This window comes from Zootoca vivipara, chromosome 15 (assembly GCF_965207765.1).
Source record: "Zootoca vivipara chromosome 15, rZooViv2.hap1.1, whole genome shotgun sequence".
Lineage (NCBI taxonomy): Eukaryota > Metazoa > Chordata > Lepidosauria > Squamata > Lacertidae > Zootoca > Zootoca vivipara.
The window spans coordinates 18,345,611-18,365,468 of NC_142598.1; the positions used below are offsets into that span (position 1 = coordinate 18,345,611).

The window sequence follows — 19,858 nt, forward strand, 5'->3', positions numbered from 1 at the left end:
CAGAAATTTGGGCTGATGGCTTCAGCAGATTGTTGAATTTCTGTTGATAAAGGATTGGAAACCCAGGGTCCTGAACAGAAGCTTGTTATTAGACAGCTCTTTCCTTTCTTTATCTGGCCCTATGTGTGCTAAATTGAATTTAAGTACGTTTGAGTACTTTGGCAGGTTAAAATGGAACAGGGTTAGAAGGTGGTTAGGGTGTCATAGAGTTGCAGTTGGCAAACAAACTTGACATATATAGTGACTTAGAGTGGCTGAAAGGTGAAAGAAAAGAATGCTTTTCAACCAGTGTGCCGTGGCACCCTGGGGTTACTTGAATGATAGTCAGGGGTGCCGCAGGTGGCGTTGGCCACTGTCCCTCTTTCCTTTGCTTCCTCCTCTGATGCCCTGTCATGACTCTGCCTCCCAAAGGTCTGCACAGCAGCAGATGTGGCTACAAGCTCGCCAGGCAAATGGAGCCTCTGGGGCTGGCCAGGGGGTGTTTCCCAGGCCCCTGTGGGGGAGTGTGAGGAGGCACCTCTCTTTGGGGCAGGAGGGGGGCAGCTCATAGACAAGGGGCGGCAGCTACTGCTGCCCAGAGGACTCCCAAGAAGAGGGGAGAAGAGAGGAGGCTGAAGGAACACACCACAAGGGAGGGTGTTTGAAAAAGGGTGTAAGGCTGCCAGCTCTTCAGGCAAGGGGTGACATATCAGGGGTGCCACAGAAAGAATGTAGTTGGTCAAGGGAGCCGTGGACTCAAAAAGGTTGGTTTAACCCATTGTGAACTGGGGAAGCAATCCGACTTTGCTTTTAACATCTTAGATATTTCGGGCTGACAATGCCCACTGTCAGTTGCATGCATATCTAGGTGAAATGCAAAATGTATCCTGTTGCAGATGTAGCTTACTATGTTGTTCTTGCTGTAGGGTGGTCTGGATTACCATCTAAGTACTTGCTGTGGAAGTCCAGCCTATGCAGCACCAGAGTTGATTCAGGGCAAAGCTTACATTGGCTCAGAGGTATTGTAGTAGATTCTTTAACATTTCTCGATTGACTCTTGCATACACATTTTCTTTACAGAATGGTGCCGCTGCGTAAAATGTAGCAAAGTCTGTTAACTTTCTGAAGCTGGAGCAATTTTATTTTATTTTATTTTTTTAACTACTACATTTTTAATTTAATGTCCTTTTAAATTCGCTGGAGCAATTTTAAAGGGGCATACATGACAACTGTGATGTGGATAATATTGTTTTCAGCATCTTCTGCAAAGATGCGGTCCTGGTCTCTGGTCATCCCTTCAGTGCTGTTGCATCTTTTATTCCTCTTCTGCAATATCTTCCTCTGTTACCTTATGGAGTAGGCAATGTGGGCACCCTCCAAATGGAAGAGGAAAGCCTTCCTCTCCTGCCAGTCTTGAACCTTTGTCTTAACACTCTACAAGCTGTGTGCCCTACCTCTCCTCTAATTGCATACATTGCTGATAGGCTAAATCTGTTTTTTGCAGTATAAGAGGAGTGGCAGTGTCCACACCGTTGTCTGCCTTTGTCAATGACTCAGTGGTGGGTTCTGAGAAATTTATGGGTGCTAGTGCCCAAGGGGCAGAGGCTTCTTCTTGACCTCACCCTCTTTTAAATTGTGAGGCAATCAATCCCTTACTTTGCTCCAAACTAACCTCCTCTCCCCATCTTGCAGCTAGGATGAGCATTGTCCCTGCAATTACACTATCCTTTGGGGGGGGACATTGAAAGCTGGAGACGAAGGCTGGGGCTTGTTGCTGAAATGCTTTGAAGGCACAGGACCACAGAATGCAAGCCTTTGTCTCTTCCTCACCCACCCACAAAGAAAACCTCTTGGAGCTGCAAGGGAGATGGGGTTCATGACTGTAGGGTAGGGCTTGCTTGCAAGGTGTGCCACACAACTGCAGGGGTGATCACGGCTCCAACTTCATGGTTGGGTGAGAGACTGGGGCTTGTGCTCACTAGGTGAATGTGGCCAGCGACACTGTGGACCCCAAGGGCTGGGCAGTTAACATCAAAAGTTGATAGCCTGTACCTACCATATTGTTCTGAGGTGAACATCACTTTGTTTGTTATTGTGTATTAGGGCTATGTAGGATGTTTGTGCACGAAGTGACTAACCTCTATATTTTTATAACTTACCTGCTTGTCATCCCAGGCTGACATTTGGAGCATGGGGGTGCTTTTGTTTGCTCTGCTCTGTGGATTTCTACCATTTGACGATGATAATGTGATGGCGCTCTACAAGAAAATAGTGGTATGTATTCTGGAATATGTACTATTTTCAGGATTTGGGTCTTCACGCTCATGGGAGGATGCTTGAGCAGTTACTGTGGGAGAGACCTGTTTCCAACAGGATTTGGGGGGATTTATAGCAAGAAGCCCTTTCATAGCTCTTAAAACTTGTTCTCTTGATCTCGCTGATTCTCATGGAAGCCTAAGGATGCTCCTTTGAGATATTCCAGTGGCTTTTTTTAAAAAGGCCCATCTTGGGATAATCTTGGCATTTAAATGCTGCTATGTTCTTTCTTCAAGTCCCCCACCCCACCCCACCCCACCCCACCCAAACATTCTTGTAGTCTATTAGAGTCTATCCACTATCTTAGCAGAAAGGCACCCAGGCTCTTGTATTGTGTTTTGGTCAGCCTTTTAGGAAATCTAAAAGTGCTCATTTATGGCAAGAGACCAGGGCAGCAGCTTTGGCATGCAGAAGCACTCATTCAGTTGTAAGCACCCACATGATTTAATCTGCCCAGGACAACTTCTTCTCCTGCACCTTAGCCAGGTGTGTAATTATTTTTATGCTGTATGCATTAGTCTTGGAGGTGTGGTGATTTTTCTCCCCAAGTTGTGAAGTACAGAAGGTACAGGACTTCTGTAGCACCCCCCCCCCCCCGCCCCATTGCTTGCTAGTGGGTGGGGGGAGCATATCAGGCCAGCACCTAAGAAACCTGTGCAATTATAACATGACACACAGTGTCGATCAATTGGGCCTAATCATACATGGCTGTAAATCCAGCATGTGCCTGCAAAATGGCCCTAATGTTTGGCAATAGCCTGTGCTTAACTTGATCACAACTCTGCTTAGTGCTGCCACCAGGCAGGGGGTAACCTCTTACTCTGCTCAACACCTTCAGCCTCAATTGCTACATGCTCTGCATGCAGAAGGTCCTAGGACTAGGTGCTGTCCCAGAATCTCTGGTAGCAGATGAGAGGCATCTGCTTGAGAACCAGGAGAGTTGTTGCCAGTTAAAGTAGGCAGCACTGGCCTTGATGGTCCACAGGTTTGATTCTGTAGAAGGCAGTCTGAGTGTGCTGTGCTGGACTTGGGCTTCCTGATTTGGCGCTATAATGAAAGTAGGCTATTCTAAGGCCTGGGTTAGGTAGCCAGCTGCCTCTTGTAACTTGACTTGCAGCTAATATGTGAGCTAATACTAGATAAAGTTAGATTATGCAGTGTACCACTGGCTCATACTATAGTTATGTAGCCACTTCTTGATTTCTTCTGAAACAAACTCCTATGTAACTGGCTTTTACGGATAATCTGCAGTCAACATCTTCTAGCTGCAGGAGATTAAACATTTCACAGATTTTGCAGCTCCCATCAGCACCAACCAGCATGGCCAGTAGCCAGGAATAATGGGAGCTGTAGTCCAGCAACTTCTGGAGGGCCACCATCCCTGCCCCAAAACAATAAGGGAAACAGGGTCTTAAAATCCTCACAGAGCTTGGTTCCAGTAAGCTTAAGATATCGGAGGCTATTGTAAAAAGTTTCTTAAAAATAGATGGTTAGACTAAGAATGTATGATGCACACCAAATGACTAGGTGGGAGAAGGAAGGGGAAAGGCCCCCTAATGCCTACAAACAAGGATTGATTAAGATCTTTTTAAGGTGTCTTGGTCTGTGGCTTGAAACTACAAGATATTTTGTGGGTCTTGAGCCTTTGGATTGTCCTTCTGTCGCTTACCTGGTCATCAAGCAAAATCTATTTCCTTTATAAAACGTAAGTTCTCAGGAACAGCTTTCAGTAGTTTCCAATCTGCTCTTCAGTAGATGGATGAGTGCTGCCCACAGATTAAAATCACTTCCAGCCCTCTTAAATTTGACTTATCAGAAGCTAGAGAAGTAAAGCAGCTGATCAAAAACTATAGCTGTAGCCTACATTTATATTTGGGCACTAAATGTGCAGAATATAATGTCCTTGACTCCTCCAGTGCAGTGAGGTGACGTCTGCAATGATTGAGTGCTATGATGCAGACTGTGGAAAGCTTCAATCATATGGAGAGTTGGGTATTACACTAGCTATTAACACTGAATTTCATTCACGCTCTTTGAGTTCACTCTCCTAAAGATGAGAGGTTCCATACTTAATTTTCTGGGGGGGTGGGGGGTGAAATCTTCTGCTGTGTAGATACCCACATTGGTCCATTTAATGTTCCTACCAACTTGCCCACTGGAGGTCAGGCTGTGCTGCTGTTACTTTTCAGGGTCAACCCTGAAACCTAAAACGTACCCTATATTTTGGTTGTGAAGGGTGGCAGAAAACTCTGATTGGTTCAAGTGATGGTTGTTCCACTAATTCAACTAGAACTAATGCTAAAATATTTTCTCTACAGAGGGGGAAATATGAGACACCAAAATGGCTCTCACCTGCCAGTGAACTACTGCTGCACCAGATGCTGCAGGTAATAAGAGCATAAGAAAAATCCAGAGCAATGGACCAATGGTTCAGTATTCTGTTCTTACAGTGACCAACCAGATGTCTATGGAAAGTCCACAAGCAGGACTTGAGTGCAACAGCACTCTTCCAACCCCTGATTCCCAGTGACAGGTATTCAGAGGCTTCCTGAGTCTGGCCGTGGTGGGAGAACATAGCCATTGTCAGTGACCTATATAGCCTTATCCTTCATAGATGTGATTCATCCAAGTTGGTGGCCATCTCCACACCTTATGGAAGCGAATTCTCGTTCTGCCCCACTTCTAGCACTTCTTTTCTCTGGAATGGTCTTCTAATAGGAGCAGTGATTTAAGAAACGTTGGTGTTTTAATTCCACAGAGCCCTGAAAGGGGTCCATTCCGTTTTCCACAGTGGCCAGTTAGATGCTTCTGAGAAGCCCACCATTAGGGCATGCAAGCTGGCCTTGAGGCATGCTGCCTATGGAAGCTGCATCTATCATAACTAATAGCTGTCAGCAGCCCTATCCACCATGAATTTGTCTCGTCACTTCGTATAGCGTTGCACCTTTATTATATAGAGAGGAGGGAAATACACGAAGGTTTCAGCTTGAGTCGCTCTAGTAAAAAGCAACTACTGTTCTTCCTTTCATCCCACCTTGTCTTTAAAAAAGGGGAGAAATCCCAAGCTGCTTAACAAAAGTGGGAAATTAAGATGGATGTGACCAGACTCTTTCCTGCCTGTTGCAGGGATGCAAGTTACTGATCATTGTGCCTCACTCAGACATCACAATGGTACTAACAGCATTTTACAGTTTCTTAACACTCTAAATGTGTGGGACCCAGGTGGCGCTGTGGTTAAACCACTGAGCCTAGGGCTTGCTGATCAGAAGGTCGGCGGTTTGAATCCCTGTGACGGGGTGAGCTCCCGTTGCTTGGTCCCAGCTCCTGCCAACCTAGCAGTTCGAAAGCACGTCAAAATGCAAGTAGATAAATAGGAACCGCTACAGCGGGAAGGTAAACGGTGTTTCCATGTGCTGCTCTGGTTTGCCAGAAGCGGCTTTGTCATGCTGGCCACATGACCTGGAAGCTATACGCCGGCTCCCTCGGCCAATAATGCGAGATGAGCGCGCAACCCCAGAGTCGGTCACGACTGGACCTAATGGTCAGGGGTCCCTTTACCTTTACCTTTAACACTCTAAATAGTAAAGCAAATGAATGGAACATTACACCCCTGAAATCAGGGCTGATGGAATGGTTTGTTCCTGTTATCCAGAACAGGAACTTCATGATAGTTTTCAGGAAAAACCTTCAGAAATGTCCTGGAAAAACTATGTTTAGCCTTTTGCTTAACTGCACAGCTCCATCCTTATAGCAGAGGATTGCTAAAATATATGGTACAGTTATTTATTGTGATTAAAGTAACTGCTTCTTGAAATGCACCTCTACTCTTACCCACTAGGTGGACCCAAAGAAACGGATTATGGTTAAGCATCTCTTAAGTCACCCGTGGCTCATGCACGGCTACTCATTTGCTGTCCAGTGGCAAAGTAAATACCCTGTGAGTAAACAAATTCATCTGAACAAGAGCAATATAACAAAGCTGAACCTAGGCTAATGTAGAATGGTAACAAGGTGAAGTGTCTCTCACAGAGTGTTGTGTGTTGAAAAGAGTTCAGAATTCTTATAGTGAAAGAAATCAGTGTTCTTGCATGATGCAGCCAGCTGCTAAGCATGGTGTGTACTGTCTGCGCCAGTGGTTAATACAAGTCTCCTGTGGGTTTCTAGACTGAGCTCAAGAGCAAGCTGCACCTTTATTCTGTACTTGCCTACCATTATGAAGTTTTAAAGAGTGTGTGCAACACACTTAACAGTGAGCCATATATGTGTATCTGTGTCAAAACAACCTGAATTGGGTGGAATCCGACAGCAGTAATGAGAGAGAGATGACATATTATTATTTTATACATATTATATAACTGAATTGCTGTTGCCTTTTTTCCTCATTAATTCAGCATTGAACACATGAGCATATAGCTCAGTGGTGGGGACCTTCTGGCCCCTAGGCCTAGCTAGATCCACCAGTCTGTTCCCCGCAAACCACACTGACCTTCTGCTTCTGATGCCATGCCTGATGTCAGGTGCAGGAAATTTCAAGCCACAACTAATAATGAAGAAGCATAAGTGCGCTCGCAATTCTTCCTTCGTATTCCTGACTCTAAGTCAGGAGTGAAATGGATCTTCCTTTGCAGATGTGTCTTGAGCCAATGAAAGCCTGGCCTGCAATAGGAGAGAGCTGTTCATTGATACATACATAGGAAGCAGCTGATTGATTTGTCCATCTAGCCTGGCATTGTTTGTTCTGACCAGCAGAGGCTCTCCACAGTGTTGGGTAGAGACCTTTCTATGTAGCCAAATAAGCAGCAGGTCCATTTGAAATCTAGTGGATGCTGTGCTTGCATATAGGCGATGAGCCCGGCGAAATTATTCACACTGGCCACTGCCCATTGAGTGTCACTGTTTCTCTATACTAGAACATTCTACCTTTATTTATGCTTGGCTACATGTACTTAAACATATTTTGTTTCAATTCTTCTCTCTCAGACTGCAAAATAACAGTATGCTGTAGCACCAGGCACAATAGGAGATCATTCAGAATTGGTTTCAATCCAGAAATAACTGCTTGTAGGAACAAGCTGAGACATACTAGCTCTCGACATCTAAACATCTCTGGCACAATATCAATTCTGCTGAGTGAACTATGAAAAATACACAAAACAGGGCTGCAAAAAACTAATAGGAAATTATCTTGACTTCAGAAAAGCTTGCCCTGTTCCAAATATTTATATTTTATCACCATTTTAAGTGGGGATCCTCTCCCCATCTCCAGCTCTAAAGTGTGCAGATGACTAATGTTAATAGATACCAACATAATGCTATGCATTATTATGTAGTCCTGTAAATGATTCCCTATGGGTATTTTGCAATCAAGGATTACAGACCACTTGGGTATTTTTTCCCAAACAAAATTCTGTAAATAAATGCGGGGGCAGGTATACTTAAAAGCAAAATGTTTTGGAGATCTGACAGTTAAGAGTAGACCTAGTGATCCAATGGAAAAGTGTGTGATGGGAAAGAGCCAATAGTGTGCAGGTCTTTAAAAAACGAGGGTGGATGTAATGGCAGCTTTAACACCAATATTTAAACATCTTTTCCCCTCCCAGCTTGGACGTCTTGATGAAGACTGCATAACAGAACTCTCGGTGTATCACAAATGTAGCAGAGAAAGTATGGCAGAGATGATTTCAGAGGTAATGTTTGACTTTAATAATAATTCCTGAGAGATTTAGTTGTTCACACATCTAATATTCAATTCTGTAGAGTGTGTCTCAAAACTAACATCTCTATTTTAGAACTACATAGTTTAAGCCCTCTAATACATCTGTGGCTGTAGTTGCCTCAAACTCTAAATTTAGAACTGTTACCGAATAGATTGGCCCACTGCTACCAGTCATCCACTGCAGTGAAGGGCTGGGAGAGGGTTAGGGTTTTTCAAGACTTTACTCTTGGCTCTTGTGCGGCGATATTGAGATAGTAAGGTGCTGGGAGACATGAGCAGCTGAGTCCAGGCACCTTACACCTTAAGCCACCAGGACAACTCCCATACTAATTATTTGCCCAGTCTCTGCTGTGCTGCAGTGCCTCCTGTATGGTGGCATCTGCTTGAACTGCAGCTTTTCACCCTGCTAAGGCCATGTGATTTGGTTAGCTCTCTCTATTGTTTTTACTTCCAGTTATAACCAAAGTTACCGTATTCATCTGTGGGTGTTAATAGCACAGACCACCCATCTCATCTGGAATCAGGGTCCGGCCCTACAGCCAGGCTGGGTGGCGCAGGGCGCCACAGCGCCGGCCCACCAGGGGGCGCATCGCAGCTGCGCCTGCCCGACCGCTCTTCCGCGCAGCAGCGCCCTCGGCAGTAGCGCTGCGCACTGAGCCCGCCCACCCGCCGCACAGCAGCGCCCTCTGCAGCTGCGCTGCGCCTGCCCACCCGTTGCGCTGGGAAACGGGGCGGGGGGGGCACCGGAGGGATCCGTCGCGCCAGGGCACCAGAGGTGCTTAAGACGGCCCTGTCTGGAATTTCATATCTAACCTGCCTTTGTCTCATGGCTATCTTCTGAACATGTCACCTGCCTCTAGCCTGTTCTACCTTTGTCTACCTTTGCCAGAATCAGCCCCTAGTTTCAGCCTGTCACAAAACTAGGCTCTGGCCTATGAGATACTTGCTGCAGGAACCCAAGTTTATATCTTAAACATGACCAGAATCATTTGCCAGACACATACTTTTCTGAACAAGCTTCTTTGGAGCGACAGAGTTCCATGAAGATAAAAACTGGAACTCTACAGAAGGACATAACTTGATATGTTGGCTATGAACAGAAGTAACATTCCTTATGTCATGTTTCCATCTGGAGAACTCATTCAAGAATTGGATGCATTGGGACGCCTGGAAAATGTGTATTTTTAACCTCATTGTTTGAGTTTTGTTTATGACACTAACATACAAATACTTGGAATAAGTTTCTTGCTGGTACTTTTTTGGTCAGATCAACAAATTTGCAGTTCTGCTAGCCAGCAGCAGCAGCAAACCTGTCTGAAGAGGTGCCTTTTATATGCTTCTGCAATGGAGCATACACAGAAATTAATGATAAATTGCAGGTATTCACATTCCGTGTACTGTACACCAAATTATATCTTTGATTTAGAATTTAATCTGATTAAATCTGATCTTTGAACCACTGGCTTAAGTTGGCTATCTTCAAGTTAAAAAGGTAAAGGGACCCCTGACCATTAGGTCCAGTCGTGACTGACTCTGGGGTTGCTCATCTCGCATTATTGGCCGAGGGAGCCGGTGTATAGCTTCCAGGTCATGTGGCCAGCATGACAAGGCCGCTTCTGGCAAACCAGAGCAGCACATGGAAACGCCGTTTACCTTCCTGCTGTAGTGGTACCTATTTATCTACTTGCATTTTGACGTGCTTTCGAACTGCTAGGTTGGCAGGAGCTGGGACCAAGCAACGGGAGCTCACCCCGTAACAGGGATTCGAACCGCCGACCTTCTGATCAGCAAGCCCTAGGCTCAGTGGTTTAACCACAGCGCCACCTGGGTCCCCAAGTTATTTACTATTAAAAGAATGTTTTCCATATCAGCCATGAAATCCATATTGCAGAGGATGCTAGGTACCTGGCCAGGCCAGTTGGTTCACAAAGGGTGATGGGTGTGCTCTTTGGCATCTCTCAGAACATACTCTAGCAATTTCCAACATCTACATTGCCTGAAATAAATGTTGGGGGGCAATAATCTGACTCTTCAGGGAATTGTTCTCATCACTGATCCCGCTGAGGAACCTGATAGGCTTCTGAGGGAACCGCAGGATTTCCCTTAACACAGTTCAGAGCCACTGATATAAGCAATTGGTTTCTTGCAAATATCCTCGTCAATAGACTTCACCAGTTGTAAGTAGAAATTCTTGCGTTTTGCATCTCTTAAGAACTTGCAAACCTAAATTGTTGCTGCTCAGGCAGCATCTTCATGGCAATCAACTGCTTATTTCATGGTAAGAATTTGCATATTTCATGGCACATTGACTCGAAAGTGCGGACTGTTCTACAATTATAAAATTAATGCAGTAGAGGTTTGAAGCAGAAGGTGAATTTCACAGAAATCTGTGATCATAAGGGGGGGAGACAGAATTAATGGAGTTTTGAATCTAAATTGCTAAACTTATTTCAGATGGGCATGAACATGGCTAGGATTTTTTTAAAGCCCCCCCCCCCCAAGTTGTTGAAAAGGCAAAAGCAAGAGATGTATAAACCTAAATTGTTTTAGAACTAGCCTATATATTCAGAACTCTGGCATCTCCTTCCCTTCAAGAAAAAAAGAGGAGGGGGATTTTGAAGTGTGGGAAGGAGAATGCATTGGCTGAGCAGCCTTTTCTGGTGCTTTTTGAGGAAAGTATGTTCTGAAATCTTTCTAGTTGCTTCCTTATTCCATCATTTGGCACTGCAAGATTCCCTTCACTTAGCATAAGACTCCCTTGCCTTTTCTCCAATTTTTCCTTTTTAAAAATCTGTGTCCTTGGGTTCTGCACAGATAAACTTTTTGATATGATAGTACCAGTAACAACATGCCTTTTATGTTCTCTTGTGTAAAAACCCTTTGACTATATTTGGAAGGGAAAGTTTACAAAAATTCTGTGCTGAACACAAAGTTACAGTAAGCTGTTTTTTTAAAAGGTGGGGTAAAAAAAAATACTCAGACTATATGGAGTTTAAGCTTTTCTGGAATGGCTGTGGTTTTAGGTGTGTCCACCCTCCACTGTCCCCTGCTTTTCAAGAAGATGGCTGAGAAAGTAACCCAGATCTATTTGTCTTCTTAGTGGAAATATGATCATGTGACTGCAACATACCTTTTGCTTCAATCAAAGAAAGCACATGGTAAACCTGTTCGTCTAAGGATTCCAAACGTAATGGCAGAAGGTGCTAGCATCACTCCATCCAGAGAACAGAAGGTGTGTGATGCCTATTTTGTCGCTGTCTTGCTCCTAAAGCTTGCTGTGTTTTCATTCCCCACCCGAATGAACGGTGCAGCTAAACAAGCCTTTGCTGGGTGTTTTGACCTGGCAGCAAGTAGTATAATGAAGTTTCAACTATAGAGTGAACTATTTATTTATGAAAATATTTTTACACCCCATATCATAACATACCAGGAGGGTATGCAATGTTAAAACATAAAACAAAATTCAAAACAATACAAATAATAATTAAAGTGACTGGGTAGTCAAAAAATCAAAAGATGGCTACAAAGGTTTAGAATGAAGTGCCTTCGATAGATGAAAGTCAAAAGTGAGGGTGCTTGATGAACCTCTCCTAAAAGAGTGTTCCACAGCATGGGGCTGACAACACTAACTTCCAGTTGAGGTCAGTTGGGTCACTGTTACGTTGGAGACAGCTCATGGCAATTCTCTAGAGCTGGAACCCAGAGAAGGGACTGAAGGCCCAGGATATCCCTATGTTTAAATCTAAGCAAATCTCTGCCTGCATGGATGGGAGGTTGCTTGCCAGTGCTATCTGAGTGGTTACGACCTTTTGAAAGGAAGGGTGTGACAGAAGTATCAAAAATAAAATGGGTTTTAGCCACAGAACCCTCCAAACGCAAAGTGTCGTTTCCTCTTTGAAGCAGGCTGTATTGTCCAAGCCTTCATTACAGTGGGGCCAAGGCAGGCTTGAATGCTATGATTTGCCAGATGCTGCTGAAGGACATTCCTAATACGGATGGTGCCTTGTCAGAGGATCAGACAAGGTCCTCTGAAGCCTTTTGCCTCCCCTCCAAGGGGAGGAGTCATCCCTCTCTCCAGAATGACCACGTGGTAGGAAGACAGCTTAACGTTGAACCACAGGAACTTGTTAATCAATTCATCATGGCATGCTCGTTGTTCACTGAGCTTTTCCGTTAACCTCACTGAAACAAAGAAGTGCGGGTACCCAAAAGGCTGGATTATTATTTTTGTAATGTCTTTGAGACATTTAGAATTAACTGAGAAGGGTTCTGAAAGTGCACTCATTTAATGAAATGAACTATACCTCTTTGAACAGGTTTTCAAAAAGGCCCTGTCTTACGATGGGAATCTAGATGGGAATGAAATGGCATGTGGGTTTGGATCCATGGAATTCCTAGCCTGTTGTGAGGAATCTCAGCCTGTTTGCAATACACCCAAAACAAAGCAGGTATCTTGTACTTATTAACTAAATGATAGATTTTTTAAAATTATGCCTGCCTCTGATGTTTCTAATGTTGGCATTGGCTTAGAGGTTGTGGTTTACCTAAAACGGCTTGTGCCTGAGATACTGTGAGAGGTGGGGATTGCTATCAGTTAGGTATGTCCTACTTCTGTAGACCATGAGAGAAGAAAAAGCATATTTAGCATGGGTGGTATCTGGTTCCAGTAAGGAAGGAGGTAGTTCAATAGTAGAGCTTATGCTGTGTGTACAGAGTCCCAAGTGCAATTCCTGGCATCTCCAGGTGGAGCTGAGAAACAGTCCTGCCTGAAACCCTAGTGTCTTGCTGCCAGTGAGTCTAGGCTAGGGGTAGCCAATGTGGCACCCTCCAGATGTTGTGGATGTGTCCCATCAGCCTGAATCACTACAGCCAGTGCTTGGAGGTGAAGGGCGCTGTAGCCTGCAACATCTGGAGAGCACAATGTTGGCTCTGTCTCTGATGTATACCGTACTGAGCTAGATGGCTCAGTATAAGGCAGTTTCCATAGTTTGTTGGGGAGCATCTGATGCCTTAGCATTGTTGAACTTAAGCAGGTGTGGCCTAGTCAGTGTCTAGGTGGAGACCAAATTGTTAGGCTAACATTAGCATGATGTAACTGGAAGTTACATAACTTGAGTGATGCGTTGCAGGGCTATTCATGGCAGGAGTGCAAATAGTGACAAGATGAGTCAAATAAAAACCTTAACCAATGCTTGAATTGGGTGTGAACAACTTGGCATTGGCAAAGGTCTGGAATAGTGTTGGTTTGATGGAGAATACAGGCAACGATCCTGCTCATTCTCTACTAATCAGTTACAAGATGTGATCAGATACACCCCTTGTAGCAATAGTTGAACATTTCTGTTTCTTCTTGCAAAAAGTGAGAGAAGACATGTGTGCCTCTGTGTAAAAGTCAAATGGATTGAGAGAAACTGGATCATTTAACATACAGCAGATACAGATAATCCTGCCTAATTGTCTAATGAAGACAATAAGTTGCCAACATACCTGTGATGGCTTGGGTCGTGGCCTGCTGTGAACAGTGTACTGATCTGCACATGTGACTTGTATGGGGTGGGAAAAATAGGTTTCCTTCCTCAAAATATTATCTTTTGAAAAGCCTCAGTTGTTCCTGGATGGTGGAGAGTTCACATCACCTCTGCTTCCTGTGCCAAGGAGAAGAGCCTCAAAGAAGTATGCCAACAAAGAAAACTCTGGTGCTTGTTCTACAGCAAAGCCAGAGCCATTTGTTCTTCCTCCTCCAAAGACACCAAGAGAGAAGAGAGTGCTTACAACGCCAAATCGGGCATTTCTACCTGAAGGTATGGCTTGGAAATAAGGGATTGCTGCTGGAAACAGAAAACTGTTAACAAATACTATTTATTTTTTACTGGACAGGATTTACCACTTATTTTCCAAAACTCTAAGCAGTTTACATGAAACAAATACTAGATTGGAGGGTGGGGCTCGAGGCAGTAACTACAGGTTAACATCTGACAGTGCAGTGTGTGGAATTGTTGTGTTCGAGACCTCCTGCTTGGTGTATTGGAGCACTTGTCCTGTGTCCAGTTGTTGCTCTAGGTTATCTTGCTTCTAGGCCAAATAACAAAACAGCACTTCTGCACCTATCCTTTCTGGGAGGGGTATTTCAAGGGGGCATGAGCAGCAAGTCCTAATTAATCAGTTATCTTACTGACGGTACTATTTAACGAGGCCCACTGTGCAGACGTGGGTGGGTGGGTAGGATAGCTCTTTATTCTGTAACAGTTTGCTCAAGGTATTTCCATAACTGCTTTAAAAAAAAGTATTTCACTGTATTCATAAGTATTAGGCTGTTGAAAGCTACTTCTTGTTTCTGTTTAGAATCTCTTCCTTCAAATCTCTTTTAAAATCCACCCTCTGCTCTGATCTGTGGCTTATATCCCATTCAGTATTCCTCTTGGGGGGAGGAGTGGGGTATTTCCTTCTGGGGGGCCCACTGAGAATGCTTGGTCCTTTCCAGGCTGTTTGGTTAGGGGAAGAGCCTTGCATTTATGTACAAACTGATTTTGCAGGGGGGGGGAGGATACTCAAGAGTGGCTATGTTTTTCTACCAAACTAAGAAAATATGGGATTAAGCATGGGACTAAGAAGGGCTGATAAGGCATCTTTCTAAATAGACTCAAAATTGGGTGGTGCTTCTTGCAGAGAGAAGTCAAGCAGCCACCAGTGAGACCCCAGTTAAGCTACCATCTTCTACAAAACCGGGTGAATTAGAAGCCGGAGTCATTAGCCCTGAGAGAAGGTAAATGTCCGGTTAACTTGAGCATATTCAGGTAGTCTATTGTACAATCTTAATCCTTGTATTGATGGGGGAAAGCTTTTTGCAATGGCATCTGTTTGCTCTGTTATAACCTATTTAAATCCGTTCCTACATTTACCAACAAATATTAAAAAGCTGCAGAAAAAAAATCTTACATTACACACTTCAGTAGTCTTGGATGCATTCCTGTTTTCCATAATTAAAATTCACTCTTGTGCCCCTAGAGAATTGGAGCATATATACAACTCGCTCTCAAAATCCCAAATTACTGTTGTGCAGCAGGTCCTTTTAGCCATGTATTTTGTCAGTTTCCCCTTTCTCTCCTTTTCCTTCCCTCCGCCCCCACAAAAGAGCAGAAGTTGAAAGACCTTTTTTACCTGATGTATCTAAAAACTGTCAATCCCAGCCACTGAAAACAACTGTGCACTTGCTATCTCTGAACATGACAGGTGTCGCTCAGTGGAAGTGGACTTGAACCAAGCTCATTTTGAAAGTGGTCAGAAGAGAAAAGGAACCAAGGTTTTTGGGAGCCTTGAAAGAGGCTTGGATAAAGTTATTACAATGCTTACACCAAACAAAAAGAGAGGCTCAACCAAAGATGGTCCAAGGAAATTAAAGGTAAGTTTGCTGAATTACCTGGAAATTCTTTTACTGATGAAACTACCAGTGATGTATCAGTAAGCATACATGCCTGTCTGGGCTATGGAGATCTATGGCTATAATTCCCCAAGCAGCAAGCCCTCACTGTACTGGAGACATTGTGGTGGTTGTTTTTTAAAGTCTAATAAAGTGGTTTCTCATCCTGGAATAGCTAACTGGGGGAAAAAAAACTAGTATCCATCTCTGCAGTGTGCAAACTTGGAGCAGCCACTGTGTAATGCTTAAACACCATCTGCACATGACATCCTAGACTGAGTTGCCTTGTCTTCCAAGCTTTTCAAGTGTGCCCCCAACACTAATGAAAAACTTTGTTTTTTGTGCTACACTTAATTCACAGTCCAGTAAGCTTTCTCGTTGCTGAAAATTTGGAGGGTTTCTTGCAGATTTAAGTCCAAAGGATGGTCAGCTTTAGCAACTATCAACTTTTGGAATTTGGTTGCAGAGATTCAGCTACAGCTGAATACCCTTGTTTTACTAAATGACTCTTGCCATGTAGCCTGTCTGATCCAGGCCACACAAAAAACTGACAAAGGCCTAAATGTCATCCCTAACAAGTAGTAGGCAAGAAGGTGCCAGTTCTGTGATGCTTGCAGGGGATTTCATGTCATGGATTAAAACTTCTGGGCTCTTTCACTTTTAAAGTTCAAGGTGCAAATGGCAGCAAATATGATTATGGTTAGAACAGTAAGAAACTTTATTTCAGTAAAGCGAGGCCTCGGGTTCATAGAAATCATTTGAATGGGGCTTTCTTGCAGGTGTTGGGAATGTCAAACAAATGTCTATGGACTTTTGTGCATAAAACTCTGGCATGAAACATTGAATTTAAACAAAAGAGAACCTTAAGGCCTTATGCCTAGTTAAAGCCTACTAAACATGCTGGGAAGAATGGTTCTTCCAGTACTTTGAATGGCACTTATGTAGCAAAGAACAACGTTTTGAAGCAGAGGAAACGGCCTTATACCAAGCCAGACCATTGGTCCGTCTACGCAGCTCAGGATAGGCTGCTTTGATTGGCAGTGACTCTCCAGGATCTCAGATGGTGATCTCTCCCAGCCCTACCCAGACATGGATTGAATCTCGGATCTTCTGTGTACAAAGCAGATGCTCTGCCATTAAGTCAAAGCCATGGACTGTTAAGACTCATAACATCTTTCTCATCCTCACCTTCCCATTTTTTTCTGAAATGTAGCTGGTGTTTGAACGTGAAATGCAGAATTGTGTCCTAAACGTGCACCAAATGTGTTGTTCTCTAGGCTCATTACAACGTGACTACAACAAACTTATTAAATCCAGATGAGCTGTTGAAGGAAATAATTGCAATCCTTCCCAAAAAACAAGTTGAATTTGTACAGAAGGGGTAAGTGTAAATAGTCATTCCTTATTTCAGTCTGGTACCTTTATCAGATAATTTCTCCTCAATCCTCTAACAAGCTGCTATCTTGCTCATTCTACATTATAATTGTGGCCTGGTTTGCATGTTGCACTAAACCATAGTTTTATTTTAACTATGGTTTAATGTGAACGAGCAGTTAGTTGGCACCCTGCTGAAATTACATGTACTTAGCTCTTCCCTGCTTCTGCTGCTGGGAAGCGAGCCATGGTTTGGCTTGTCACCCAGACCTGCACTCATGGTTTATTTCTCCCCAAACCAAGTTGCAGTTTATTTAATGAGTGCAAACAACCACTTGGCAGAAATAACATTTTCTTGATATCTTTCTAAAGGACACATCACAGTCAATTTTTAAAATATGAGTACCTTTGTCTCGTAGCACCATTTTTCTTTTATCTTTTTTAAAGGCCTGGTCCCCATCTTGATTGATCATTAACTGCGTCAGTTACTGATCAAACGAATGTAAGCAGCCTTAATAACCTCAAGTGGAGAAGTGTCACACTCAAAGGGCCACAATCAATGTCACGTCTTGTAAATCAATACCTTCCTCTTCTGGATTGTCTTATGAGCTGCCTGATAAAACACTGAGCATCAGGTCGACAGAATCAGCAGAACTAAGTCAAAATGCTATCTCCCTGCTCCACAGTCGGGTGGCATATTAGTGCCCCCTTGTGGGGGGGTGGCTTTCCTGCATAAAGAGCTAGAAAGTCAGGGACGGTTCCTTTTCTAAGGGTGGATGGATGCATTCAGTGCATAGAGCTCCCCACCTGTATCTCCACTAGGACTGGGCAATACCTGCTTTTCAACATTGTGATATATCAGCAGCTAAATATCGTGATGTACTGATATATCATGTTGTCTGAAGTTGCAAGCCCCCATACCACTCTGGCTCCCGCAAGCAGGAGCTAAATGGGGCAGGCAGCTGAGGGGCAGGCAGCTTCCCACCTACCCCAAGGGGGCTTCTTTAAATTGTTCCACTGAGCTGCAGCTGGCTGCGCACCTGCCCGCCCCTCAGCAGAGCAGTTAAAACAAGCTCTGACACCACCATCCTGCCCTTCTACTCATGGGAGCCAGAGGCGGGGGGCTTGATCAGATGAGAAGCAGGCTTCCTTAAACTGCCCTCTTCTCGGCTGATCAAGGCAATTTTAGCTGGCCAATACATTGCGGCTTCTTGGCTACCGTCAGCACAGTGCAGGCAGGCAGGCAGAATAGAATGAGGTGGGCTGTGCTGGTGGTAGCCAGGAAGCTGCAATGTATCGCCTGCTCAAAAAGTCTGAAACTGGTATCGTAGTTTGACCATCAGACCGGTTTCCGACAGTTACTTGTAATACTGCCCAGCTCTAATCTCCACATCTTAGAAAAAACCTTTCCCACTTTATTCTACCGACTGAATGTACTGGCTGCCCAGTATATCGTGTGCAGAAGTTGGCTCTTGTCACTGGAATTATTTCCCCTGCAATCCCTGACTTGTAAGTACCTGAACTAATTCCACCTTTCCTTTGTCTTACACAGCTATAAACTGAAGTGCCAGACCCAGTCAGACTTTGGCAAAGTGACAATGCAGTTTGAGCTGGAAGTTTGCCAACTAAGCAAACCTGAAGGAGTGGGCATTCGGAGGCAGCGGCTGAAGGGAGACGCATGGGTCTACAAAAGACTAGTGGAAGATATCCTATGTAGCTGCAAGCTATAACTCTTGGTTCACTGTGAGAACATGGACAGCTTTAACCAACCAAAGCCATGTTCGTTTTAGTTGTTAGTAAGCTTGCCTAATCCAACCCAAGGACTAGTATTTTTTTGTTTTTAAATAGGACCTCCTTTGTGAATAAACATTGACCTCCCATGTCATTATCTGCCTTTGTTTCTTTTTCTTTAATCATGTGCTTTTTGTACATTAATTGTTTCTTTGAATGATTGTGAACTCTGAACTGCGACTTGGCAAATGCAACTTCTCAAACGGTTTTGTGACCAGCGTCCTGTCTCTCATTTGGAAAGAGGTAAAGTGTTCCAATTCTGTTTTATCACTTAACAGGAAATGAATTAGAAATTCAAGCTGTATTTACTGAAATGGCTAAACAGGGCCACAGCTATGTTTCAAAGTTCAAATTTTCTTTCTGTTCAACATCTCTAATAAATTTATAATTGTCATTCATTCATGAACCTCGTGCTATACAATGAGCACTACAGCCGAGTTGCCCTCTTCCCTGCATTTCGGAATGTCTGTCCCATAGTCTTAAAGCAATATCATCTGGTTCATGGAGGAGCCTTGGGCAGGAAATGCTGTTTAGATGGAGCAGTTTCATATGATCCAGTAATATATAATGCACTCCTCCATTAGGCAAGGCAAAGAAGCTTTTCTGTGGCCTTTGCTAGCTTCAATAACAGGAATAGATAAAGGCATGGATAATTGGTCTATCAATGGCTACGGTAGCTAAACAGACCCCCATGTTCTGAGGCTTTGCAAGGGGGATTGGCCTGTAGCCCTCAAGATACTGAATCACATCTCCCATCATCCTTGACCATTGACTATACTGACTGAGCCTGATGGGAGTTGTATTCAACAGCATTTGGAGGTCCACAGTGTAGCTACCTCTGGATTATAGGGCAAAGCAGCTGGAGAGGGTTACCGCATTCATTTAATTGTAAGCTCTTTGCACACTTATGCCTAGCCACTTTTGGAAGCAGGATCCTGGATTCAACTTCTTGGACCGGTGCAGAAAAACTTGGTTGAATCTTGCATCATTATACTGTTAACTTGCAATTGTATAGCTTGATTTTTTTTGTTGCTGTTTTTGTCTGTATAATTTACACAGCCCCCCCCCCCACTTAGCCACACACTTGCACTGTGAAGAATTGTGGTTTTCCCAATGTGATGGACCTGATCATCACACAACTGTTCAGTTTAACTGAAACAAATGAAGGCAACCTTTCTGAACCCCTGATGGTGTTAGAAAACAGTATATTCTATGGTTCTTTGCTTCCCCTTCCCTCTTCCTCTTTTAAACTAAAAACAAGCAGG

General features: G+C 43.8%; 1 protein-coding gene across 3 annotated transcripts in view; it reads left to right on the forward strand.

Moving 5' to 3' along the window:
* The window catches only part of MELK (maternal embryonic leucine zipper kinase), a 34,122-nt gene extending 15,123 nt beyond the window's left edge, over window positions 1-18,999 (forward strand). For all 3 annotated transcript variants that reach the window (XM_088658413.1, XM_035141028.3, XM_088658412.1), the window contains exons 7-18: window positions 906-998; window positions 2,155-2,253; window positions 4,614-4,682; window positions 6,134-6,232; window positions 7,896-7,982; window positions 11,112-11,243; window positions 12,328-12,459; window positions 13,611-13,812; window positions 14,678-14,774; window positions 15,242-15,410; window positions 16,706-16,809; window positions 18,355-18,999. In XM_088658413.1, coding sequence (XP_088514539.1) covers window positions 906-998; window positions 2,155-2,253; window positions 4,614-4,682; window positions 6,134-6,232; window positions 7,896-7,982; window positions 11,112-11,243; window positions 12,328-12,459; window positions 13,611-13,812; window positions 14,678-14,774; window positions 15,242-15,410; window positions 16,706-16,809; window positions 18,355-18,532 — 1,461 coding nt within the window. In that variant the 3' untranslated portion in view covers window positions 18,533-18,999. The remainder of the gene's footprint in view (window positions 1-905; window positions 999-2,154; window positions 2,254-4,613; window positions 4,683-6,133; window positions 6,233-7,895; window positions 7,983-11,111; window positions 11,244-12,327; window positions 12,460-13,610; window positions 13,813-14,677; window positions 14,775-15,241; window positions 15,411-16,705; window positions 16,810-18,354) is intronic.
* The last annotated feature ends 859 nt before the right edge of the window (window positions 19,000-19,858 follow it).